Genomic DNA, 25185 nt, shown 5'->3' with positions numbered 1-25185 from the left:
CTGGAATCGTATCCAGTGATATATCTTCCTCATCCCTGGAAGGACCCTATTATTCCAGGCCAGATGGGGCCTCTCTGCCCTGGACCCACACAGTCAGGAAGGGATGTGCCACATGGCCATTTCTGGGGCTGTTGCTGCAGTTCCCTCTGAATGTGGCTCCAGGAAAGAACACGACCACGTTGGGTTTCCCTATTGGCCCCTCCTACCCACTCTTTCCCAGCCTGACTTCTGTGGGATCCAGGAGGGGAAGGAGCCATGACACCCTCAAGTACAAGCTCTCCTCTTCCTTGTGGAAGAAGGCAAGTCCTTCCTCACGAGTCCCCTCTTCTCATTCCCGTGTACACCTGAGAACATGAATAAACAGATCAGTATGCCGCTCCATCTAGGTTTGTCCACAAATAGCAGAAACTCAACTCTAGCTAACTTTATTGTTGGCCCCAGATCAGGTCTTCCAAAGGGCTTCCACCAGTCACTTCAGAGTCTCCTGCAGTCACCATCAAGCAGACTTCTTCACTGGGAGACCTTGTCATCACTCCAACTCTTGACATCTGGTACCATCCTCTCCTGTCACCTGGGCTCCAAAGGCCTCAAACAGGAAGTCAAAGCATAGCTACCAGCTTGAAGGTGCCCTCAGGCTTGGCAGGAACCACGTGGACAAAAGTCTTGTAGAGCACAGCCCCCTCGGGCAGCCTGGTGACCAGATCCACGGCCTCCGAGTTGCTGGGACTGGGCACGTAGACCTCCTTAGTGTAGCGGACTACCCCCTCCTCCAGGGCATACAGGCATTTGTTCTTTCCCAGCCCCACCTGCAACACACAGAGCAGTCAGCTGGACAGCCAGGGGGGCGCATCCCGGGGCTCTAGGATAGACTCTTCACAAAGATTCAGGCCCTGGGGCCAAAAGGGAGGGCTCAGAAAGCTCCAGCTAAGGCTCCCTTTCCCTCTGAGTTTGGTAATGATTCCCTGACAAAGGTGGGAAAAGAAAACAGCCAATCCTAGTGGTTATTCAGTCCCTAAGGGTAATGCCTGGACTTCTATCTGTACAGGTGGCCAGAAGCCACACTGGACAGATGCCCAAACCAGGCCCAGGAATAGGTCTAATCACTGCTCCTGGGAGCCTGCTTCTGGGAGGCTTAACATAACACTAGTTTGATGCAACATTTTCATCTATATGGTGAAGTTTAGGCTCAAAGCTATATAAATAATGCATATGCTAATTAAACAAAAGTAATGATAAAAGCTGATACTGCGTCATACTTACTGTGTGTAAGCACTATTCCAAGCACTATTATACACATTAACTCACTTAATTCTCACCTTGTGAAGTAGGTACTATGTCTAAACCTGATTTTCAGGTGAGAAATATGAGTGAAAAGATTAAAATAAACTGTTTATTAAATATATACATATTATTAACTATACATATCTTAGCTTTTTTCATTTATCGAACTTGAGATTAGATGTGTGGCAAGTTTTATCCAGGCAGTCCTGCATTATTCAGTATCTCTCAAATTAAAAGAACAGACTCTGGTTCAAATCCCAGAACTACTACTTACTACTGTGTGATCTGAGCAAGTTAATTTACTTCACTGTGTCTCACTTTTTTCAACTGCAAAATATGGATAAATATTAACTACTTCATAGGGTCATCTTGAGAATTAAATTAATAATCAGAAAGAGCTTAAAATACTGCCCAGGTAAAAACATATTAGTTTTTATTACTGTTGTCATTATTTTAGTAGAACTAAAATGAACATCGCCACATACTGAATGTCTCGAGTTCTTAAAAAAAAAGTTACTACACATACAGTCAATTCACATACAAATTAGCATTTTTGAAATAATTATAGGTTACTATCAGTCTTCCTGTGTCTACTCAAATTGCCAAAAAAGAGGTAAGAAGGGAGGAGGAAATAGATTACAGAGGAAACTAAACTAACATTTTAAACAATGTAAAGAATAGAGCATAGATCTGTGTTAAAGAACTTTCCTACCTCAGCAAGTGATACTAACTTGCTGATGCTGAAATTCCTGCCTGGTATGGACCTAATTTCTGGCCCATATACTGAATCCTATTTTATTAAATTCAGGTTATCTTTCGGGCACCTAATAACAACTTTATGCAAAGGAGGAATTCTTAAAAATAAGAAAAAATGAATGAACTGAAATTAGTTTCTCAAGATTAAAAAAACACCTTCAATCACTAGAAATCTCCTCTTCCAAGAAATGGGGGTTAGGCAAAAAAGTGACCTGTGAGTCAACAGACCTGGTTCAAATCCCACCTCTGTCACTACCCTACCACCCCCTTTCTAAATTTTTGGCATCCCACCTATAAAATACAGATGATTCCTACCTACCGTCAGGATGGGCGTAAAGATGAAATAAGATAATGCAGGACCAGGAATCAGCATAATGCTTGGCATTTGGTATGCACCCAACAGATGCGACTGTTATAATTACTGTGCTCAGGAGCACGGAGAGGTGAAGAAAAAGTGGGGGTGGAGGGAAGCACAAAGCAACTTACATGGGCACCTGGGTGCCAGCGGAAGTGGCGCTGAGTCGCAAGGATGTTGCCAGCATGAACATAGTGACCTAGAAGAGAAGTCCACAAGTGCGTTGCCTCTGGGTGCCAACAATGAGGCAGACAGCAAGCTGCTAAGAAAACACAGTAGCCCCCACTTTTCCTGGCCCAAATGCTGCATACCAACCTCTAGACCCAGCCCTGGAAAGGACCGACTCCCAGAGGGTCTGACACAAGCAGCCCGCAACCCCTCCCTGGGAACCTCCACTCTAGTCACACGGCCAAGGTTCCCACCCATTTGCTCTTCCTCAGCCCCTCCACCTTGCTTCAGGTCTTATCTGCTTCTTTAATTTGGAACTACATGTTCTGGTAAGCAACATGGAGAGTACAGGGCCAGGCACTTGTGTGGTTTGCCTGCTCTTCAGAGGAACATCAGGGCAGCAAGGGAGGTTGCTAAGTGGGAAGGGGAAGGCAGGCCCCACCCTTACCCTCCATTTTCCTGATGCCAAAGCGTTTGCCTGGAGACTTGCCACCGAGGTTCTTGGAGCTGCCACCTGTCTTCTTGGATGCATATCTGACAGCAAGAGCTGCAGCCTGAGGAGGGCTCAGCAGGGCTGTAACTGCACAGAGAACAGAAATGCTGCTCAAACAGAGAGGCTTCCCAGGAGATTCTCGTTCTTTGCCTCAGTGGGCCATTTGCTAAGCTGAGAGGCGGCAGGGGGCATTTTCAGGGGAAGTGAAGATGTGTGAGCAGAAATGCCACTGGACTGTGTGGGGCTTCAGGCAATGTCTGAAGTCCTTGTATTGCCCACAGTGTAAGCGCTACATGAGTTGTGTGTGTGGCCTAGGGTTTGGGGGAGGGAGTAAAATATTAATGGAAAAAAAAAATACTGTGTGTCCTGGGTTTTGACACATGCAGTCCTACTGAGGAGAAACAAAACCACAGAAACAGAAGCCAGCAAGAGGACACCACAGAGCTCCCTGTTTCAGTCTCACTCACCATTACGCCCTCAAGATTCCATGCACTGTGGAGGGGCCAGACCACAGAGCCCAACAAAAGAACACCCAGAGAGAGGCTCCTGCTTTGACCTCACCCACCACTTTCTTAGCCATCCACCCATCCATACCACACCAGATACTTGTAAACAAAAAGGGCAGCCTCTCTGAGGGTGGCTCCCACAGGCTCCTGTGCAGTTCAGAAGGCTGGTCCCTTTGTTTGGCAAGCCTATTAAGCATAGGGAAGACTGACTGATAACCATGCCCTTGTTAATCTGACCTCTCCATACTCATTCCAACGTGCTCAATGGTATTTATTTTAAAAAGGAAAGTGAACTAAAATTCATGCTGACCAGGATGGAAACCCTGTGCTAGGGACAAGCCCTTGCCAGGACAAGCCCAGGATTGGTAATCCTTGCATTCAGGTCTTCAGATACAGCTGTGTTAATCAGGGTCATGCGAGAGTCTTTAGAGAAGCCCTGTGTGACCCTGGAGCCTGTCGGTTCATAGTTTCTAAAACCTAGGTTTCTGAAGTTTTAATTAGAACAGAGACTAGCTGGGGCAAAAGACCAGAGATAAAGACTTAGAGCGACATCATATTAAACGCCCAGCATCAGGACCTACCTACCTTTAAACACCTATACATCTGTTCACTCGCTAAAGTTAAGAAACTGGATTTTGGCTTTACCTACCTTATCTCATTCACAAATCTTTCCCCTTCACCCTATACCCCATCCTCCTCAAAGAAAATGATGCTATCACCTACACAGCTGGTCAGGCAGAAGTCAAAGAGTCATTGTAGATTCCTTCCCTTCACTAACCTCAGGTACGGAGGGAGTCCATCAGCAAGCTCTGGATTCTATCTCCAAAACAGATCTCAAACTCACCCATTTCCCTCCCAGTTCACTGACACCAACATCCTGACTAAACCATCTTTCATCAGGTCTGCTGTTACTGTTTCCCATCTGGCTTCCTCATTTCTATTCCTACTCCTTTTAAGCTCGTAGAGGAGCAAGAGCTTCCTTCTCAAAATGGAAAATTGGGTCAAATCATTCTCTAGCCCCTCACTCTCTTGCAAAACTAGGCTTCCTACCATCCTTAAGGTCTTAACTTGTATGTTACCTCCTCAGAGGGCTTCCCTGACTACCCAACCTAAAAGAAAAGACACAAATTTTCCCCTCTAGGTCACAGCACCTGTAATGATTCACAGTTTTATTTATGTGCTTATTTACTGGCTTATCTATTACAAGTAACTCTCCTGGGGCTAGAGACTGACTTCATCTTCTCTACTGAGAGCTTCAACACCTATCAGCGTCCGGCACAAATGCAGACCTCAGTCTACTGAACGAATGGATTAACTTTTTGAGCGCCTATGTACCAACGATAGCAACCTATTTTTGTAGATGAAGGGATCCAAAGAAACCCAGAAGAGGCGACAAATAACAGCAAGGGAAACTGTAAGAGCAAGCGAGTCCAGGTAAGGTCACGTGCTCCACGCCCCAGATGTCACGTGATCAACGACTGCCCCGCACATTTCCCCCAGTCTCCTTCTTCCCCCAGGCTCCTCCACGGGGTACTGCTTCCACCCTCAGGCTCCCTGCAAGGTATCCACTGCACTTCTACCCCTCTCCCCGCAACGGCCACGGCGTCCGATTACCAGCAGTCCGGGTCCTCCACGCCAGCACCGCCAACGCCATGTTTTACGTACTCCCGCTTCCGGTGTTAGAGTTGTGCTTCCGCTACCGGGAGATCTATTTCCGGGTCCTGCGTGGCAGACGAAAGAGTGGCGCGACAAGCTACTGGTGAGCGCTCCCGGGCTGGGCTGCGGGTGGGCCGACCGTGCAGGACCTGCTTCCTGAGCTAGGGTCGGCCGGGGCTTGGTGGCCGCGGCCTTTGCCGCCGCGTGTGGACGAGCTGTCCGCCCTGTGCCTGCGGGAGAGACGTGGAGCGAGCTCAGCAGGGGCCTGCTTATCCGATACCCGCATTTTGCCAGAGTTACCGAGGCTGACGCCTCAGACGGTAAAGAAACTGCCCGTAATGCAGGAGAACCGACTTCGATCCCTGGGTTCGGAAGAGCCCCTGGAGAAGGGAATGGCACCCACTCTATTATTCTTGCCTGTAGAAGTACATGGACAGAGGAGTCTAGCAGACTACAGTTCATGGGGTCGCAAAGAGTCAGAAACGACTGACTGAGTGACTAACACTTTAACCGAGGCCTGAGCAGGGATGGGGGGCCCCTCCCTAGTTGTTCAGCTTTACAGAGCACTTCCTGCGTGCCAGATACAGTACTAAGCACTAATTACTTAAAAAAAATTTTTTTTAACTTCTCACATCGTTGTAAAGTAGGTAATGTGACTATCCCCGTTTTACTGAAAAAGCATGGCCGGGACAGGTTACATGGCTCATCCTGCAGTGTTAGTGAGTATGTTCAGATTGTCTTGCGCACCACCCATTAATTGCGACCCTAGATATTTCTTAGAAGTGAAAGCATCCCCACAAAAACTAGGAGGTGAATGTTCATGGCAGCATTCGCAATGGTCAAAAGTGGAATCAAACAATGTCCACCAAATGAATGGATAGACAAAATGTGGCACATCAATGGAGTGAAGTGTTACTCAGCTATAAGCAATGAAGTCCTGACACATGCTACAACATAAATGAACCTTGAAAACATGCTAAGAAGCCAGTCACCAGAGTTCACATACTTAGGACTCCATTTCTGTGAACTATCTAGAATACGTAGTAGATTTGTAGAGACAGGAGTAGGTTTATGGTTGCCAGGGACTCGAGGGAAGGGGAAACGGACTGACTGCCTAATGGCTATGGGATTTCTCTTTGAGGTGATGAAAGTGTTCTGGAATTAGATAGTAGTGATGGTGATACAACCTTGCAAATATACTGAAAACTGCTGAATTGTGTACATGTTAAAAGGACAGAATTTTGTGGTATGTGAGTGATATCTGTTAAAAAAAGAATGACTCTTGAAATCTCCATTTTACATGCAGAGATCAGTAAAGAGGTGGTATTGGGTCTTGTTCCTACCTCATTAACGTTTTTTAATAGTAACCTCCACTTTGTTTATACCTCACAGGGATGTGAGGAGGGTTCCTGTTAGACTACAGACATAGCTGTTCTGAGTTCCAGATTGATCGTATAGGACCATGTCCTGTTTCTCTGTTTCTTCATTTCTCTGTATATCATTTTATTTCCGTAACGCTTGGCCATAGAACACAACAGCTGGACTGAATTCAGTGCTACAGTCTGCGTCTCATCTCTGTCTTCATTGCAGGGGATTACCCTGACTGCACGGACTGATGGCTGTAAACAAGTCCTCACTCTCACTGGATTCCAGTTACAGTGACTCTGAGGAGCTGCCAACGTTTGCCTTTCTGAAGAATAAACCATCTTCAATAAAGAGGAGGCAGCCTCAGGAGGATGAGAAGATTGTAGTGGTTGACATCTCAGACTCTGAGGCCTCCTGTCCATCACCAAAATTGAAAGATCCACCACCCATTCCAGAGGCCGCTGAAACTGTCATACAAACAGAGCCAGTCAGTGTGCTAAGCAGTGGAAGTGAGAATGAGGAGGAATTTATGCCCCTGGCTAAGAGGCTTATTTGTAAGTTTTTGACTCACAAACAGCAGAGCCCTGAAAAATCCAGCTCCCCATTTGAAAGAGTTTGGGATCATCAAAAAGCATCACATGACTGGCAAAAACAGCCATTTACAAAGATCCGTGATGTTCCCCTCTGTGGTACCTCAGAGAGGCATGCATCAAATAACAAGGACCCTGTGGTAGACAGTCCATGCCATCAGCTGCCAGCCTACCAGACTACCTGCTCTGTCCAGAGCAACAGCTTGACAATAACCAAAACAAATGCTGAGGTGCCCCTGCCTCAGAAGAGACGCAAGTATAGTCAGAAGGTCCAGAAGAGCAGCACACAGGGATGCCAGCAGTGGGGACGAGCAAGCCAGAAGGAGAGCACCCAGAGGCAGCAGGAAGGGAAGAAGAAGGCAGCTCTGGTGAACAGGCTGAAAGCTCAGAGGCCAGAGGAGTGCTTAAAGCACATCGTTGTGCTGCTGGATCCAGGTCCTACAGGAATCTTTCCTTCTCTTCTGCTGGGTAAACTGCTTTCTGGGTCCCGCTGACAGTCCCTTTCCCGTCTGTTGCAGTGCTCTTACAGATGGAAGGTGGGGGTCAGCTCCTCGGAGCCCTGCAGTCCATGGATTGCTCCTGTGTGATTGAGGCGCAGGCTGTGCCTTGCAGCCTCACGTGGAGGAGAAAGGCTGGGCCCTCTGAGGTAGGGGTTTTCTGACTGCTCTCTCTCCTTCTCAGAGTTACAGGATAAGTATGCTTTTATTCTAAAGACTATATCTCAGTCAAGGCCCCAGCTGGAAAGCAGATGGCACACTCAGTATAAATTTGAGGAGGGTTTAATAAAGGGCTGTCTTTCAAGGTGTGGACAGGGTGCAAGGAAACTACAGGGGAAGCACTGCGCCTCATATAATAACAGCTTTTACTCGGTTTCGCCATCTGGGGTGGTGCTGCCATTTCAGATTGGTTAATACTGCACTGTAGGATGGTGGGCTGTTACGGGACCTTGGCTTTGTTTGATTATACCTTAGTGTGGTGAAAGAGAGGTGCTCTCACAGACTGAAGTTTCCTTGGTGATTCTTATCTTTGTCACACAAAACCTATTCCTTTCCAAGAGCCACTCAGCTCATACTTCGCATTTACCCTCAAAGCCCAAATTACATATTTGTCCCTGATTCTTCAGAAGAGTTTCCTACCCTCCATCCCCCACTTCAAAATGCATAGAATATTGGCAGTTACTTCTCAGCCTATTTCATATTCACTACTTCCAAAGTGTAGTACACCAAGGTTGAACCATTGAGGACTGGGAGGGACAGAATCATGGGTTACTATTTCTTGCCACCATGATTTCACTCCAGAAGAAAAAGGATACTGCAAAATGGACTAGGCCAATGGGGATGAAGTCATTCACCCAGAAGGCCTGGGTTTCTCTCCGGTGCTGAGCACCTGCTGACCTGCCTCCCTCTTTGGGGTTCTGTGTCCTTTAACAGGATGGCGAGGAGGGCTGGGTGGAAGAGCCCATGGTTCTGGTGCTGCTCCTGGCAGAGGTGTTTATGTCCATGATCTACCACTTCAAGCAGGTGGGTACAGCCAGAGGGGTGGGTGCTGAGGCCAGGCAGAGGGCTGGCTCTAGGGAGCAGGCATTCATGCTGTTTCTGCCCCTCCATGCAGGGAAGTCTGGGCAGCACTGAGGAAGGGAAGAAAACACTTGAGAGCTTTGTGACTGACATCACAGCAAGGACAGCTGGGAAAGATCTGTCACTGGTGATTGTGGATCCAGAGAAGTGCTTCAGGTTTGGATTTGTCCTCAAGACTTAGTATTAAAGGGGGAAGCTCTTGGGCCAACAGGGGTGGATTTATTCATCCCAGATCTGGGTCTCTCTGCAAAACAGCATCCCTACTAGCCCTTTGTGACTCTCTGGTCCAGCCTTCTCACACCTCTTCTGCCTGAGCTCAGCCTGGAGCTGCTGCACTTTTGATTTCCTCCCCTGCTCCAGTGCTCCAAATCCTCTAAGAAGGAAACAGAGGGCGGCAAATAGAGAACAGGCCAAGGAAAAGAAGAAGCAGCAGAAACAACCAGAGGCCAACACAGGGGCCATGGTGACCAGGGTAGATGTGGAAGAGGTAAGAACTTCTGTTGCCTGAATCAGCGTGGGCGCCCACTCTCATCTAACCTGAGTTGCTAAAGAGTAAAATGCCTGCTGGACACTGCTTTCTGTCCTGGCACTAGGTGGGAAAGAAGGGCCAAACAGGAAGCCAAGGGACTGGGGTATAGCTGCAGTGAACAGTGAGAGAATAGTTTCAAACTGGTCTCTCCATACTCTTCCAGTCCATCGTGCTTTGGGGTTTCTAGGCACTGGTAGATCTGCAGCTGCACACAGAAGCCCAGGCTCGAATTGTGCAGAGCTGGAAAGAGCTGGCTGACTTGGCATGCGCGTTCACAAAGGCTGTGGCTGAAGCGCCCTTCAAGTGAGTGCCCCTGTCAAGTCCTGGCTCGGTTGCTGGGCCTTGTCCTTTACAATGATTCTGGTACCCAGAGAAGATGTCTCCTTCCCCTAACTCTGCTGCTAGTCTGTTGTTGCTCAAGCTTGAGGCAGATGCAGCTGACTTAACCCTGGGGATTCTTGGAAGGAGGCTTCAAGCACGGTCCCTTTAAAATGTTCTCCTTTTGCTTATATGTGTTGGGATCACCTGGTGGCTCAGATGGTAAAGAATCTGCCTGTAGTGTGGGAGACCTGGGTTGGGAAGATCCCCTGGAGAAGGGAATGGCAATCCACTCCAGTATTCTTGCCTGGAGAATTCCACGGACAGAGGTACAGTTCATGGGGCTGCAAAAGAGTCGAACACAACTGAACAACTAACACTTGAGCTTATGTGTAAGTTTATGTTCTGCAGATTCGTACTGGGTTATCAGTGGGCCAAGTTACCAGGGTTCATTTTGCAGATCAGGTCACAATCAAACAGGCTTTTGTAAAACAATTTTTTAGCCTACTTAGCTCAAGGGCTGTTCATAGTCAGAACTTAAAATTAATGAGACCTGAGAGACAATGGAGTCCTTCATTTTATACCTGAGGGAACTGAGGCCTGAAGAGACCAACTTGTCAAAGTTCTGAGCAAATTAGAAGAACCAGAACTAAACTGCCTGATACCCAGTCCCCTGTGCCTACGCCTGTGCACACTGTCTCCCCAAATGGAGCCCAACCTCAATGTAAGCAAGAATCTGGTACCTTTCTGGTAACTTCTTTTTTAATGAAAAGGATTAAATGTTGTTTTTAAGGGAATCTAGTTAGTTTTTAAGCAACTAGCATTGCTTGGGTGGAACATTGTATACACCTCTTCCAAGGTCAGTGCAAGGTTTTTAAGTTCCTAGTTAAAGGGACAAGTGCAGCAGAGAAATGCACAACTTTTAGCTCCTCAACTGTGTTGTCTGCAGGAAGCTCCGAGATCAAACTAGTTTCTCCTTCTGCCTGGAGAGTGACTGGGCTGGAGGGGCCAAGGTGGACCGCTCTGGCAGGGGGCTTGCACTGGTCTGGAGGAGACAGATTCAGCAGCTGAACCGGGTCAGTCTGGAGATGGCCAGTGCCATTGTGGACGCCTATCCGTCCCCACAGCTCCTGATCCAGGTATGCCATTCCAGGGGTCACTGTCCAGTGTGCTGTGGCCTTGGTGGACTCCCGGTTTCCATGGACAGCACTGGTGAGGGCCCAGGAGTGCCTTGTGAGTCAACAGTGTGGGTCTGAGATCAGAGTCAACACTGACCAGGGAAGGAGGACAGATTCTCATCCTCCAACACAAGCTTCCCATCCCTACTCATAGACGAAGAATGGCTGTGGGTGGAGTGGTATTAACAGGTCATTTACTACTTTCAGGCTTATAAGCGGTGTCTTTCTGAGCAAGAACGCCAGAATTTGCTCGCAGACTTACAGGTGCGCCGTGGGGAAGGCGTGACAGCCACCTTGCGCCGTGTTGGACCAGAGCTGTCCAGGCGTATCTACCTTCAGATGACAGCTTTGCAGCCAGATCTCTCCTTAGACAGTGCAGACTGAAGCCAGCCCTCAGGATGAGCTGCAGCACGACTACAGCATAGCAGTCAGGAGCACCTCCTGCGGCACAAGCCTGGGTCCTGCCCACTGCAGGCTTTCCTTGGTGTTGCTATTTGTGATGGTGTCTCTACCTGCCCACCTGGGGTGGAGGCCGAGATGCCTTCCTCTCCTAGCAGGTCGACTGCCATGTATGAACCGCCCCTGTGCTTGCCCCTGCCAGCCCTCAAAAATACAAAGAACAAAGACAGACCACTCAGACATGTATTTAATAATTGTAGAAGTCCAAAAGTACCCCAGCATCAAATCTCCAGGCCACAAGTGAGCTGTCCTCTGCTGGTGGCCTGACGAGGCTGGATGTGCTCTTGCCTTCCCCCCACCCACCGGAGCTCCCTCAGCCAGCCAAGGAATGGGGATCCAGTCACTATGCCGACTTCTGTATTCTCTTACTCATTTTATGTCCTGTGTTTAATTTTAATAAAGCATTTGTACCATTGGTTCTGGAGCTTAGAGGAAAAATTAAGGACTGTGTAGTGATTCTGAATAAGGTGTGGGCCTATGCAGCAGTTCTCCCTGAGGGAGAAAAGAATAAGTCTTTTCTTCCATTATCAGGACAGTCACAAGTGCTGTCCGTGGGCCACTAGTGCTGACAAGCTGGACCCCACTGTCTCTGAACATGACAGGTTCTCAGTCTCCCTGGGGAAAGGCAGGGAGCTTTCAATCACGAGTATTCTGTGAATGAGCACCATGACGGCCATTTCTGATGTAGTGAAAAGAGGTAAAGGAGGCCACAGAGCAAGAAAATGCTGACTCTGGCAGATAAAGGGAGTGGACAGCGCTGTCCTTATTCATGCTAGTCGTTAATATACCACTTTTTTAAACTCCATGATGTCTAGGATCAGTTCTAAACATCAAGTCTCTTATGAAGCTTCGTTTTCAGGTTGCCCATGTGGTATTCAGTCACACCAATTATGTCAGAGCTGTCACAGACAATGTGGCTTTGCAAGGATCCACCTTGTTTATTGGCAGTCAAGGGATTAATGGTCTCAAACTGATGCCAGGAGCCTGGACTGTGCCCATTTTATAGAAGCCACATAAGTTGTGGCAGGACTCTGCAAGAGTTGCCCAAGACCCTTGCGGCTATGAGATTTCTATTTATAGGTCATAAATCTGTTTCCCATGAGAGACTCTATACTCCAGCCAAGAGACACCCAATTCTGGTGTAAGTTTTGTTTACTCAGGACATTATAAAGAAGGTAAATTGATGGAACAAGAAAGATACCAGGGTGGGAATCCAGTTCTGCCCCAAACTAGCTGGAAGACCATAGGCAAGTCATGGAAAGCCTCAGTCTCCCTGTCTACAAGTGTTACATTGGACTGGATGATCTGGAAGTCCTGTCACAGCCCAAGATTTTGTATGGCTGTTAAAATACCAATGTCTGAGATCCTTAAAAAATAGGTATGCCCCTCCCCCCCAATTTAGATGAGATTTGCCAAGTATGGTGTTTCCCTAGTCCCCAATAACACACTGCCTCCTGATCTGCCCTGGCTCCCCAGGGAGGAATGAAAGAAAGGGTCTGTGACATACAAAAGTATAAATGTAGTGACAGCTGACCTTTAGTAGAAACGCGTCTTGCCTTTACACAGCTTTGTATAACAACTAGAAAAGGCTCTCTCCTTACCCCAAGCCTATTCTCTTAAGCATGCAGGTAACTGTCCCCACCTCCTATTTCTCCTTATTCCACCAGGGAACCCTGACTGAGGAACAAGTCTTACAAAGAGGAGGTCTCAGGTACCAAATGGTAGCCATTTGATGATGGCAGGTAGGTCTGACACTAAAAAGAAGTTGTGTCCAGCAGAACCCAATTCCATAGGAATCCAAGCTCCAAGGCTGGGAGGCAGCAGGTGTTGAGGACAAGCTCACTGTTGAGAATCGGTCTGCAGGACCCACTGGAGGATGTCATGGCTGCGCAGGCCCCGGACGGCATTGTCGTAGATGGTGTTCACACTGGTGCAGAGGGGCTGCTGCTGCAGCTCGGTCACCCGACAAGCAACCAGCCCACCGGCCACACACAACAGCAGCAGCAGCAGCAGCTTCAGCACGGCCCAGGATCGAGTGTGTTTCCGGGGTGGTGGCTTACGGGGGCGAGAGCTGGACTTAGATTCTGGAGGGACAGAGTCATAGTAGACAGAGTTCAGGCAGTTTAAGGAGAGGCACGCTATAGTCAGTGCTAGTCTCCTCCATGCACATCCACTCACACCCCTCTGCTCTGATGAAAACTCCCCAGGTCTTTAGGAGAACACAATTACAAGAAGACTTGAGCTCTTAAAAACTTTGCTATGCAGAGATTGAAACATGAACTTTGTCCCTTGGATCTCAGAGACTAGACTGCAAACGGATTCATTCTGGATGTCTCATGTAGCATACAGTCCTCAGGGTCCTAAGTTCTCCTCCAGAACATGCCAATGATCCAGGCCCCTAGGGCCAAGGGCAGGGCTTTATCAGGAGGTGTCATGCATGGATAGAATGCTGCCCATTTGGGGAAACAGGTTCAAAATTTATAAATACTTCTAATATATAAAATAGCCTGACACATATTGGCAACAGTGATGAATGCTGGAAATGGGATTACAGGTGATTGCCATTTTCCGATATATACAGAAATTCTCTGCAATGAATATATTTAAAATTAGGGGGGAAAACTGATTTTGAGATTTTCAGGTAAATTTTTAAAAAACCTGTCTGAACACCCATATGCCAAGAACTACATGATCCGGTCAGAGGTTTTTTTCAATCCTATCACAACCCTGTAGGGAGGTATGATCCTCATTTACATGAGGGAACACAACGGCAGTGAGGTTGGGTGGCCTGCTCAAGGCCAGTGCGGGGCAAGCAGGGACGGGCACAGGCCTCCCCTCCCCACAGAGCTTCCCTGTTCAGGTGCCTTCCCCTTAGGGGCCCCTTTTGGCCCAGAAGATACAGTCCTCACTTACACATGGAGCCACGCTGCTACACAAATCCAGCAGGGCATACTCAGGCAAAACGCTAATGTGTTTTTACATGACATGGCTTCCTGAATGCAGGCCACAGAATTCTTCTGGTGCTCACTATAGAGTGATCTGGTCCAACTTGGAAAGAAAATCACAGGCCATGCTGGCACCACTGAGACAGCACCACACACTCAGGAGCCCAGTCCACTTGCTGGATGATGGAAGGGTCTTCTAAGAGTAATGTGACCATACGCAATCTTCACCTTTCTGAGTGATTTTAGAATCTAACCTTTACAAAAAGTGCAACTCTCTGTTCTGGAAATGTTCTCAGCCACATCTGATCCAAACACGTGACACTGGGAAAACAAGCCAGTCAGGGCACAAGGAGGGTTCCCATTCCCTGTAAGTGGGTCCTCCAAGTTACTCCCAGACTTTAGAGTATTTTGTACCTGACAAGGTCTGTAAGCTTGTTCGCTCGCTCACTCAGCTATGCCTAGAAATCTAAGCCATCTTCTCACCACACCCGTCCTGGAACCCTGCAACTGACAGAAAAACCTACTCGGGGCCTGATTTGTTTCCTTCTTAGGTTTCTTCTCCTGCTCCCGCTTGGCTGCTTTGAGGGCGTCATACTCCTTTCTCCGGCGCTCCTTCTCTTCTGCCTTCTCCCGCTTCCGCAGTTCCCGCTCTTGAGCCTCCTTAGCTCGCTGCTTGGCCTCCCACTTCTTCTCAGCCTCTACAAGAAAGTATACCCCAAAGTGGCTTCTCTCAAACCTCCAGTATCCCAAGTAATTCATATGGATTCGGCTCCCTTCCCCTAATGTGGTGGATCACATGTCTTTCTGTTCACTGGGAAGTAAGCCCTCTCTAAAATACAATAAGCTGCTCTTAGGGTTTGCCCAATGGATTCTTATTAAGGGGTTCCTAGCCACAAGCAGCAGAAAGAGTAGGGTGATATAGCAAGAGGGGCATAAGAAAGGTATGGGTGATGAGTCTGGTGCTCCTTTAGAACTGTGAGACAGCCATTCGCAGCCTTGCACAACTCAACTATGAGCAGAGGAAAGAAGGGAGGTGTTGATTCTATGGGACTCCCATCTTTCCAAGCTTTGGAAAGAAATGTGGCATGGCAGGGCAGGATGAAAAAGTGAGCATTCAGGTTCAGAGTTCGAAAGGTTGGAAATGTTTTCCTGAAAATTAAAACTAGTAGCTTGTCAGAGGGTACTCTAGACTTCAACTCAGGAGTCTATGTAACATTCATATTTATCCCACAGCTCAAGTATGTTTACATACGACACCCACCTTACAAATAATTGGTTTCTAAAAATGCATTTCCAAATAAGTTATCTGACAGACTGAAGTACGTTCTTCCACAGCCAGAATGCCACAGGTGGTGGTTAAATGTCCTGTTAGTGCTCAAAAGGCCATTTGAACTGTCATGTATCTGAATGGCGGTAGTGTTAGCACTGTAGCTTCCCACTGCTTTTCTACGTGTAAACAAACTCCAAGTTCCAGATGGGCACCAAGAATGCTAAGAACACACTCTGCCCAGCCTTAGGAGAACATGTGCCATTCAGAGGCAAAAGCAGCAGCAGTCACAGTGAACACAGGCCGCACAGTAGCCATGCAGGTACACGGGACTGTCACAGCGCGGGGCTTCTGATCTCAGGGCCCGCCTGCAGTCAGCACTACACATGTCCCTCTAGCCATGGGAGTCCTCCAGTAAGGGGGCTCAGGAGTCAGCCATCGACAGGGCATGTGTGTGTGCCGGGGCTTGTTCTAAGTGCTTGGAGACAGCAGTGAAGAAAAGTCAGGCTCTAGTGCCTAAGTCATCTGCTTTCTAGAGAAGGAGACAAACAATGAACAAGTGAACAAACAGTAAAAAAAGATAGTGATGTGTGCCATAAAGGAAATAATCAAGGATGTGATAGAGTGTGGCAGGTGGGCTGGCAATTCTAGTTTGAGTGGCTCTGAAAGGGTTATGGTTAACCTAAGGCAACATCTGAGCAGAGATAGGGACCATATGAAGCCAGTAGACAGCCACATAAAGATCTGAGGGAAAAGGAAATCAAGCAATGCCCCTAAGATGATACTGTACTCGGTGTGTTTTGCAACAAGAGAGGCTTGTGTGGCTGAGGGTAACTGTACTCTCTCCCTGGCACGTGGAATGAGGACAGAGAAGCAAGTAGGCCGGGCCATGGCAGGCCTTGTCAGCCATGTTACTGAGTTTGAATTTCATTCGGAGTTCAAATGGAAGCCATGAGAGGGTTTAGCCGAATAGTAGCAGAATTGATTTATGTTTTAAAAAGATCTCCCTGGCTGCTGTGTGGAAAGGGCACAAGTATGAGCCAGGGCATGGTGCTAGGAGGTACTGTGGCAGTCTACCGGAAGGAGACTTGACTAGCACTGGAGGTTCCACAGCTCACAGACTGGACATGGGACTAACAGAAGAAAGCAATCATGGACACTTTCCCAATTTCAGGCTTGAATAAGGATGGTGATTTCCCATTATGGGGGAACAGTAGGAGGTACTAAAGGGGATCTGGTTTCAGTTCAGTTCAGTTCAGTCGATCAGTTGTGTCCAATCTGGGGTTGCTAAGAGTCGAACACGACTGAGTGACTTCACTTTCACTTTTCACTTTCATGCATTGGAGAAGGAAATGGCAGCCCACTCCAGTGTTCTTGCCTGGAGAATCCCAGGGACGGGGGAGCCTGGTGGGCTGCCGTCTATGGGGTCTCACAGAGTCGGACACGACTGAAGCGACTTAGCAGCAGCAGCAGCAGCAATTTGAGATAACTTACTAACCGTCTAAGCAGACAGAAAGACAAGCAGTTGAATATGACTGTGGGTCTCAGTCGAGAAGCTGGGACTGGAGAGATGCTGCCATCTACCACCACACTATTCCCTACTGCCCTGCAGGGCTCCTTTCCTGGATCCTAGCTCCTTAAGCATGAGAACCAGCTGGCTGGGATAAGGACCAGGAAGATGGCTAGAGGAGGGGTGGCGACCTACCTCGGTCTATTTCCAGTCGCCGCTGCCTCTCCCGCTCCTGATCCGCCTGCACGGCCTTCATGTGCTGTAGCACCTGCAAAGGGAGAGGAGGGTGCTGAACCACTCTGGGTAACTGTCTTCACGTGGGGAATCTCAGAAGAGACTGCCCTTTTCAGCAGCCCAGATCACCAGAGCCCAGGAAGCAGGGCAGCTAACGGAGTGAATCCTACCCCGTGTCCTCACTGCACCAGCCTCAGTCAGAGAAGAGACATGAGCCCAGTTCACTCGAGCTCATGAAAAAAGTTTGTGAAATACAATAGCAATTGGAATCTGTAAAAAAAGTTCTGCCATTTACAATCACTTCTTACAATTCTCCCAGCAGCTTTTGTGTTGTGCAGGGACAGCACTTTCACTAAGACATCTTCCTGTCTGACCCCTCCTTTGGCCGCCTCAGGTTTCCCTCCTCCCACTTATGGGGAGTTTTCTTCCCCATCTCAGTCCTAGACTGTAAATGGGTATGGACTGTTGTCCTTAGCTCTGCAGGTAAGCACAGAGCTTAGCTAATTACAGGCAGAGGTATGATGAACAACTGACTGGATGCCTAAGCAACCGACTGGATGCCTATTGTAAAGGTAGGGAAGAAAGCCAAGCTCTGATGTCATGCGGCTAGAAAGTAGCACAGCAGAGTGCAGGTCTCCTGAGTTCCTAGGCCTAGGCCATAGCTTGTCCCTCTTACTTCCAGTGCACAGAGGCAGGAGAGTTCTCAGAGAAAGGCATTATATGTGCTCATTAAACACTGTTGCTTTTTTTACCTTATCTTCTTGACTGCATTAATAAGAGAAGAAAATCTAAGGCACTCTAATTTAAGACAGCAAATTGTCTCAACTGTCTGTTTCATGAATACACTAGATTATTCACTACTGAATACTAGATATGTATTCAAATGTTAACATCTTTCTTCATGGAAACTTCAGACATGGCTACATCTATCGTAAGAGGGTCTCACGGGCAGGCCTGCAAAAGCCGCTCCCTCCAAGAACCTGGCTTAAAGCCACAGGAACCCTGTCCTGAGTAACCCAGGACCAGCATCAACAGTGCACTGTCTGACCCCTCTCCAGAACAGTCACACTTACTTAAAAATGGCTGCTCAGCAAGGGGCTACAGGATCTGGAGGAAGGTCAAGCGTGATGGGGAGAGGTGTGGCCCAAGTCCCTGTCTCACTCTGAACTCTGAATTTTATATGAGCACCAACCATGCAGTTGGTTTTAGTTGGGTAAAAGCTGGCTAAGTAAGCAACTGGAATGTTTAAGAGCTGCCCCTTTTAGCTTGGCTATAATACATGAGGAGTTAAGTTATCTGACCACACAGCCTGTTCAGAAATGGGAGAGGCTCCTCTGGAGCCTCTGGAGGGTAGATTTTGTCTACCTATCCTAGTCCACAGCAGGTAGTAAGCAGTTGATGATTTCTACTGAACTAACAAATTATGTTTAAAAGGTGCTTTACTATGAACCAAACAGATCAGTTACTATGTAGCCACAGGGTCAGAGCTGGCAAGAAACTCTTGAAGACAAGTAACCTCCTTCTGGTTCGCCTGCACCACTCCTGTACGTGCCTAAAGGTGTGGACAGGAGACAGCTCTGGGCAGTGGGGCCAGGAACATGGCTTCTCACCACATCCACAATGCACCGTGCTCCCAGAAGCTCTGTCTGGTGAATATCTGTGAATACTAAAGACCTTTACACTCAATAAGAATTATTTTTGTAGGTAAAAAACTAGAATATCAGCATCTTCTGTGGTTTAATATATTATTAGGTGAATGAATAAATGGATAAATCAAAGATGTTGCACATTCAGAGTTTCTCATATCAGAGATACAAAAGTAATACCTACTTCCCAAGGTTATGAGGATTAGGAGATGAAACATGCAAAGAAATCAAAGATGTTGTGCATTCAGAGTTTCTCATGTAAGAGACACAAAAGGAATACCTACTACCCAGGGTTATGAGGATTACAAGATGAAACACGGAAAGTACGTAAGACAAAAGAATAGTCAATGGTGGCCATTGTTAGTCTTCAGAACAGACATCACCCTTAAAGCACAGTTTCCAGAACAGGACTTCACTCATCACGTGTACTGTCCCCATTGAGGGCAAACTGTTGCCTCGGCTTCTTGGATGCACTGATGTTGCACTTGGTTTCTTGTAACAATGGGTGATATAGACTATCTAAGAAGTCCTGAGCTAATGGTAAGAAAAGAAAGGCCATTACTCCTGAGATTCATACAGAGAACCCATCATACACACATTTCACTTACATTAATCTAGCATTTAAAGTTAAATCCTCTTTTGTTCACAACACCCCCTAAACATATAGCCAAGTCATCTGGTGCTCAACTGAAGCAGCAGCAACCTGTTCTAAAGCTGCAGGGAAAAAATGACTATAGCTAGAATTGTTGAGAGGTGGGTACAGTGCTGTTCTTAAGAAGCAATGTAAAGCACCTTCAAGGTTATTGGAAATGTTCGCCTTCCAGGCTGCCAGTTAGTTCCTTTCTCCTATGTCAGATGACTCAATTGAAATCAAATGCCAAGTCTGCCCAAGATGTGTCTGTTTCCAGCTATAAACTTACAAATATTAACAACATCTTTATTATCAAAATTCCTACATAACTTTACTCAGAAAGGCCACAGTCCCTAACCTTTTTGTTCCATATGAACAGCTATCAACAGTACAGTGTTGGGTCATGCCAGGTCCTGGTTTCTAAGAACAGAAGCATGGCAGCAGAGCAGAAGAGAACACTGTTCTGGGCTTACAGAGTGAAAAGAGAAACAAAGGTGCCTTTGCCTGATAGACTCATAGTAGACCTACTTTAGAGACGTTTGTGTTTTAAAAACACAGCTACAGGTGCCCTGGCAGAGAAAAACAAGAGGCAAACCCCAGGGGAATGTGTGAAGGAGCCGCTGGGGAGCTCCTGCTTACCTTGTTGGCACACTGTTTACACTGCTTTTCATCCAAGCAGTCCCCTGCCACCTTGGCCAGGACAGGATCCAGCGGGTTATCCTTCAGGTCCAGCCACTTCAGGCTCTAAAGAGATGGGGCAGAGTGGCTGGTAAGCCCAAGCACACATGAAGAGTCCCTCAAAGTAGAACAAAATGAGCAGGAAGAAAGCCCTCTGTGTTCCACTTACAGGGAAAGCCACCTGAGGCTGTGGCAACAAAGTGGTGTGCCTGTCGGCCTCTCTCAAAGCCACACTCCCTCAGTTGCCAAGCGCTCTGCCACACCTGGCTATGAAACACGGGCTCAGCAATTGTTACCTTGAGCTGAGCAAAGCTGACCGGCAGGGTGACCAGCCTATTGTTGAGGAGGTCCAGGTGCTGGAGGTTGACCAGGCGGCCAAAGTCCGCTGGCAGCTGCCGCAGTTTGTTCTTACTCAGGTCCAGCTTCACCAGATGTGTGAGGCCACAGAAATCCGACTAGGACAGAAAAGAGAGAACACCTGGGCCTTGGGCTCACACACTGACTTAACAGTCCGGGAGCCCCCAAGTCAGAGGCACCTATGCACAAAGCCCAACTCTATCTTGTACCAGCTATTCCAGCTTGAATGAAAATGGAGATAGCAAGCATCGCTGCTGGTGGTAAGCAGTGAGACAGGTGCAAAAAGGCTGAGCTGGAAGTAGCCACTAAGCATGGGTTCCTTCACCCCCAGTTCTCTGACCTGTCATCAACAGCACATTGTATTCAACTCTCACAGAAGCTGCCCAAACATGGTGTGACCATCCAATTTTCTGAAAAGATCAAGCACTCCTTGTGTGCATGTGTGCAGCTGCATCCGACTCTTTGCTACCCCATGGACTGTAGTCCACCAAGCTCCTCTGTCCACTGAATTCTCCAGGCAAGAATCCTGGAGTAGGTCTATTTCCTACTCTAGGGCATCTTCCCTACCCAGGGATCAAACCTGCATCTCCTGCATTGGCAGCTGGATTCCTAACCACTGTGCCACCTGGAAAGCCCCTGTTCTGTGTGTACCCAGTTTTATTCTTCATTGTTCTTTGCAGCACCTAGCACATTACTGAGTACACATGCTCAAGGAGTATTCTTTGAATGACTAAATAAACAGGCTGGGGCCCATCCTACTCATATCCTGGCTCTTTAGCACAGTTCAAAACATCCCTCTTGTCATTAAGCCTTTGCTCGGCACCCATCTGAAGTGATGGTCCAACCTCAGTTAATGATGCACCATTTGCGTTCTCTGGGAACCCGTAAATGCCAGTGGATCTACACTTCAGGGAAACGCATGACAACTGAAAAATTCAGACTGAAAAATGCACTTGGTGGTACCAAGTGACAATCTGACAAAGTTGCAGCAGGCTGCAAGGAATTGCTGCCCTTCTTTAACTAGATATAAAATACCCCTGAAGAAGTGGAATCTCAGATGCTTTTTTCCAGTGTTAGAAACAAATCTTGATGAGCTGCAGGAAGATGCTATAGATGATAAGTGAGGCCCAGGAGAATACTGAGATGGAAATGGACTAATGATCCAATGAAGAAACTGCCAACTTCTGAGACTTGATCCCTGAGCCAGAGCCAGAAGAGTAGGGCAAGGAGGGACAAAGCCAGAATAATGGGCAGAAAAGGCAACAATGACAACAAATTTAGGCCTGACAGTGAAGGAGCACCGTCATGGGGGAGAGGCCAACCAGAACCCAGGGGAGGCTGAGCAGGCCTGAATGATTCACAAGTGGAGCAAAAGGAGACCTGGGAGAAGTTGTACAAGCAGAGTCACAAGTATCAGGTTGGATGTGCTAAACAAAACTGTATTTCGAGTATTGGGAGGATAATGATATGATAGTTCTACAAAAGCACACTCTCTCCTGTTCCACACTGAAACATGCACAAGGAGACCAATCCGAAAAGCTTTCTCTCTGGAATGCAAAGAAATTTACAGAAGAGCCTGTAGCCTCCTCTGCTGCAACAAGGAGGTAAACTGTTTTTCGAAGGAATAAAATAAGGCTGAAAAAAAGATGAACCCAATAAACAATTCAGCCAATATCCTGTTGACTTTAGTTTTCAGTGGCCTGCTTCTCCCACTGTTCTTAAAGAATGAGGTGTCTACTTTGCTTCCCTTCCCACTGAGACAAACCACCCCACTCTACCTGCAACACACTCCCACTTAGTGGTAGCCTGCCTGCAGGCCTATCCTGAAATTATATTTTATGACATGACCCCCCCAGACAGGAAGGAGAAGCATCAGGGTTCTCAAAGAAATCATGCTTGCTTGCCAGCCTTACCGGTAGAGTTGTCAGTTTATTGCAGGACAGATCCAGTACGGTGGCCTTTGGGAGGGCAGCCTAGGAGGGGAATGAGAACAAAATGTCAGATCAACACATGGAACAATTCAGCGACATCTGCTAATGAAGCGTTTTCCAGAGAAAGTTCCCACAACTAGAAAAGGCCTTGTAAAAAAAAATACCAAAGTACAATGTTCCTGGAGACACGAAAGGAAGCCTAAGCCAGTCAACCATGACCTAGAGAAGAATGTAAAGAGAAAGGATGTGGCTGTGAAACATCCAAGAAAAAAAACAGGTTCTTAGAAGTTCTCCATAGCACTTTTAATATTCTCTCTAGCACCGTCCTTATTAGGTTTCAGGAAAGAGACTCTGTCTCATATAGTTTTGTGATTTCCATATTCTCCAGTTCAGAACCTTCCAGGCACTCAACATACCCTTGTGACTAAATGAATGAGTGAATGCAGAGTGAAAACAAGGCTCTCCTAGCCCAGCTATTTTCCCATGGGGTTCAGGCTGGAAAGACTCGGCAAAAACTGACCCTTCTGTCTCTGAGGGGTGGTGCTGCACTAACCAGATTCCTGGGGTAAATGATTTGGGACATCAGTCCTAAGGCCAGGCTGAAACATGGGGAAGAAGGCAAATATTCAGTTAAGGACGTGGGGCCAACATGCACTTTCCAAATGTTAGAAAGTCCCAAGAAGGAGGTTTGACCACCTAAAACGTTTGAGATATAACAGTGGAAAGAACACCTCAGTAATAGCTACATGCATCAGTATTTGCTACCTCCCAAGTATTTTACATTACAATCTTATTTAATTCTCCCAACAATCCTATGAGATGGGAACAATTATCACCATTTTATAAATGAGGAAATTTAGGCTTAAAGGTTAACTAGCTTGCCAAGGGCACTCAGCTATTATGCAATGAAGCTGATATACGAACTAGGAATCCCATTCTAACCTCCATATTACACAGCCAAGGTGGAGGGAAAACTGGGCCCAGTGCCAAAGGTAAATGTAATTCATTAAAGGCAGTGAGGAAAGGGTATGTCATCCAAAGTGAGGCTACGGTAGGGGATGTGGGTAGGGAACCAGGTAAGCATAGCCGGGATATACCATCCAACTCCACTTTGGCAACAAACTTGTTTTGTAATGTCCCAGGGGCCTCAGGCTTGTTTCCCAGTTGGGGATGTGGGAGTAGGTGGGTGGAGGGGTGGGCCACAGAGGCGCATATTCCTGCCAGTTTCAGAGTTGGGAAAACTTTGCCAACCAAGCAGTGAGACTTCACTCTCTTCAAGGAAGGACGCCTCAGGGCTGGGGCAGCAAGCTGGGATTGCTGACTTCCTAGACAAGTCAGCTTCTGGGCCACACCCAGGAGTACCCGGAGGCCTACTCGGACCGAGTCATTCATTCATTTGTTCATTCATTCTCCGAATACATCCAGCAAACGCTCCAACAGCTCCGACTTTGGGTCGTGCACGGAGCTGAACGCTGTGAAAGCCTCAGAAATGGGGGGGAGGGGGGGGGCGGCGCGGGGGGGACAAGATTCACTCCTCACCCTTAAAAAGTCCATAGCCAAACAAGCAGCTCCTTCCATCTCCTGGAATTGCGCCCAAGTGACACGTGTACATCCCAGGAAGAAACTGGAGCCGGACGCGGCCTCCCCGGGGACTTAGTCCCACTCCCCCCACCTGTTTTAAGCCATGGAAACTGAGGCATGGGAAAGGAGGTGACCTAGGCAGCAGGGGTCAGCGCCAGTCGCGGGTGGGCGCCTGGGCCTTGCGGGACTGTACTGACCAGCTCCTTGACCGGGACCTCATTCAGGTCGCTGAGGCTCAGGTCCAGCTCGTTGCCGTCCAGCTTGTCGCGGAGGTTCCCGCCCTTGCTACCGGCCTTGGTCATGGTGACGCCGGCTAAACGGGACCCAGCTGCGGGGTACTGACGGGCAAGGGAAGCGCTGAGAAGCCGCTCGTCAGCTCACAGGACTCGCACCCAACCGACAACACCTGCGTCCTCCGCCACTGCAGGTGCGAGACCGCCGCCTCCCCTCCGCCTGCTGGCCGCACTCTAAGCCCCGCGCCCTGCTCCCACCGGTGCCACCGCGACGACGACCACTTCCGTGTCCACGTCACCTTCCGCGGCCACTGAGACGGGCTGGGCCAGAGGGGTCTGAGCGCGTGAGGGAGCGCCCTCTGGCGCCCAGGATGGCGCCCCGCTGTCGCCGCCAGCGCCCGTGGCGGGGTGCGGAGCGGAGGAGCCGGGGGGCGGGGGCGGAGGAGCCGGGGGTGCGGCTCGGAGGAGTGGGGCAGGGAGGCGGGGAATCGGGTTCAGGCTTTAAGTTCCGCTGCCTGTTGAAGTAGCCACGTTCCCTGGTGCCCGGAGGGTGGGCTCCCAGGCAGTCGTCGCTAGTACTGTCAGGAGGCGAACAGACTGGGGGCCAGAAGACCTTTCAGTTCAGTTCAGTCGCTCAGTCGTGTCCGACTCTTTGCGACCCCATGAATCGCAGCACGCCAGGCCTCCCTGTCCATCACCAACTCCCAGAGTTCACGCAAATTCACGTCCATCGAGTCGGTGATGCCATCCAGCCATCCCCTCCTCTGTCGTCCCCTTCTCCTCCTGCCCCCAATCCCTCCCAGCATCAGTCTTTTCCAATCAGTTAACTCTTTGCATGAGGTGGCCAAAGTACTGGCGTTTCAGCTTCAGCATCATTCCTTCCAAAGAACACCCAGGGCTGATCTCCTCTTGAATGGACAGGTTGGATCTCCTTGCAGTCC

At 48.3% G+C, this 25185-nt stretch overlaps 3 protein-coding genes across 5 annotated transcripts; 1 reads left to right on the top strand and 2 right to left on the bottom strand.

Moving 5' to 3' along the window:
• Window positions 1-409: 409 nt before the first annotated feature.
• Window positions 410-5255, bottom strand: MRPL27 (mitochondrial ribosomal protein L27). The gene is made up of 4 exons (XM_019981052.2): window positions 5174-5255; window positions 3009-3140; window positions 2524-2591; window positions 410-806 (listed from the first exon to the last, which is right to left on the bottom strand). The coding sequence occupies exons 1-4, from the start codon at window positions 5211-5213 to the stop codon at window positions 600-602; spliced, it is 447 nt and encodes a 148-aa protein (XP_019836611.2). The 5' UTR covers window positions 5214-5255; the 3' UTR covers window positions 410-599.
• Window positions 5187-11655, top strand: EME1 (essential meiotic structure-specific endonuclease 1). 3 transcript variants are annotated; one of them, XM_070773294.1, is made up of 9 exons: window positions 5187-5318; window positions 6806-7605; window positions 7689-7816; window positions 8601-8690; window positions 8782-8903; window positions 9108-9234; window positions 9464-9579; window positions 10544-10733; window positions 11029-11655. In XM_070773294.1, the coding sequence occupies exons 2-9, from the start codon at window positions 6831-6833 to the stop codon at window positions 11056-11058; spliced, it is 1578 nt and encodes a 525-aa protein (XP_070629395.1). In that variant the 5' UTR covers window positions 5187-5318; window positions 6806-6830; the 3' UTR covers window positions 11059-11655. The 3 variants fall into 3 exon arrangements, with proteins under 3 accessions (XP_070629395.1, XP_019836609.2, XP_070629394.1); XM_019981050.2 differs by having other exon boundaries at window positions 10980-11655; XM_070773293.1 differs by having other exon boundaries at window positions 5261-5318; window positions 6744-7605; window positions 10980-11655.
• LRRC59 (leucine rich repeat containing 59) lies at window positions 11401-24554 on the bottom strand. Its single transcript, XM_019981051.2, has 7 exons — window positions 24209-24554; window positions 22413-22472; window positions 20439-20597; window positions 20104-20208; window positions 17149-17221; window positions 14701-14874; window positions 11401-13315 (listed from the first exon to the last, which is right to left on the bottom strand). Exons 1-7 carry the CDS (start codon window positions 24311-24313, stop codon window positions 13071-13073), a joined length of 921 nt encoding a protein of 306 aa, XP_019836610.1. The 5' UTR covers window positions 24314-24554; the 3' UTR covers window positions 11401-13070.
• Window positions 24555-25185: the final 631 nt, after the last annotated feature.

The sequence above is a fragment of the Bos indicus genome, chromosome 19 (assembly GCF_029378745.1).
Source record: "Bos indicus isolate NIAB-ARS_2022 breed Sahiwal x Tharparkar chromosome 19, NIAB-ARS_B.indTharparkar_mat_pri_1.0, whole genome shotgun sequence".
Classification (NCBI taxonomy): Eukaryota; Metazoa; Chordata; class Mammalia; order Artiodactyla; family Bovidae; genus Bos; species Bos indicus.
Note: the sequence above shows the minus strand (reverse complement) of the source record. Positions and strands in the feature narration are given on the sequence as shown.

Excerpts from the sequence above, each read along its gene's own strand:
- MRPL27 (XM_019981052.2), bottom strand. The coding sequence starts at position 5,213 with ATGGCGTTGGCGGTGCTGGCGTGGAGGACCCGGACTGCTG. Across the intron at positions 3,141-5,173 it reads GTGGAGGACCCGGACTGCTG|TTACAGCCCTGCTGAGCCCT; the intron begins GTAATCGGACGC and ends TTCTCTGTGCAG. Across the intron at positions 807-2,523 it reads GCTGGCACCCAGGTGCCCAT|GTGGGGCTGGGAAAGAACAA; the intron begins GTAAGTTGCTTT and ends TGTGTGTTGCAG.
- EME1 (XM_019981050.2), top strand. The coding sequence starts at position 6,831 with ATGGCTGTAAACAAGTCCTCACTCTCACTGGATTCCAGTTACAGTGAC. Across the intron at positions 7,817-8,600 it reads GAAAGGCTGGGCCCTCTGAG|GATGGCGAGGAGGGCTGGGT; the intron begins GTAGGGGTTTTC and ends GTCCTTTAACAG. Across the intron at positions 9,580-10,543 it reads GTGGCTGAAGCGCCCTTCAA|GAAGCTCCGAGATCAAACTA; the intron begins GTGAGTGCCCCT and ends TGTTGTCTGCAG.
- LRRC59 (XM_019981051.2), bottom strand. The coding sequence starts at position 24,313 with ATGACCAAGGCCGGTAGCAAGGGCGGGAACCTCCGCGACAAGCTGGAC. Across the intron at positions 20,598-22,412 it reads ATAAACTGACAACTCTACCG|TCGGATTTCTGTGGCCTCAC; the intron begins GTAAGGCTGGCA and ends TTTCTGTCCTAG. Across the intron at positions 13,316-14,700 it reads GGAAACAAATCAGGCCCCGA|AATCTAAGTCCAGCTCTCGC; the intron begins GTAGGTTTTTCT and ends CTGTCCCTCCAG.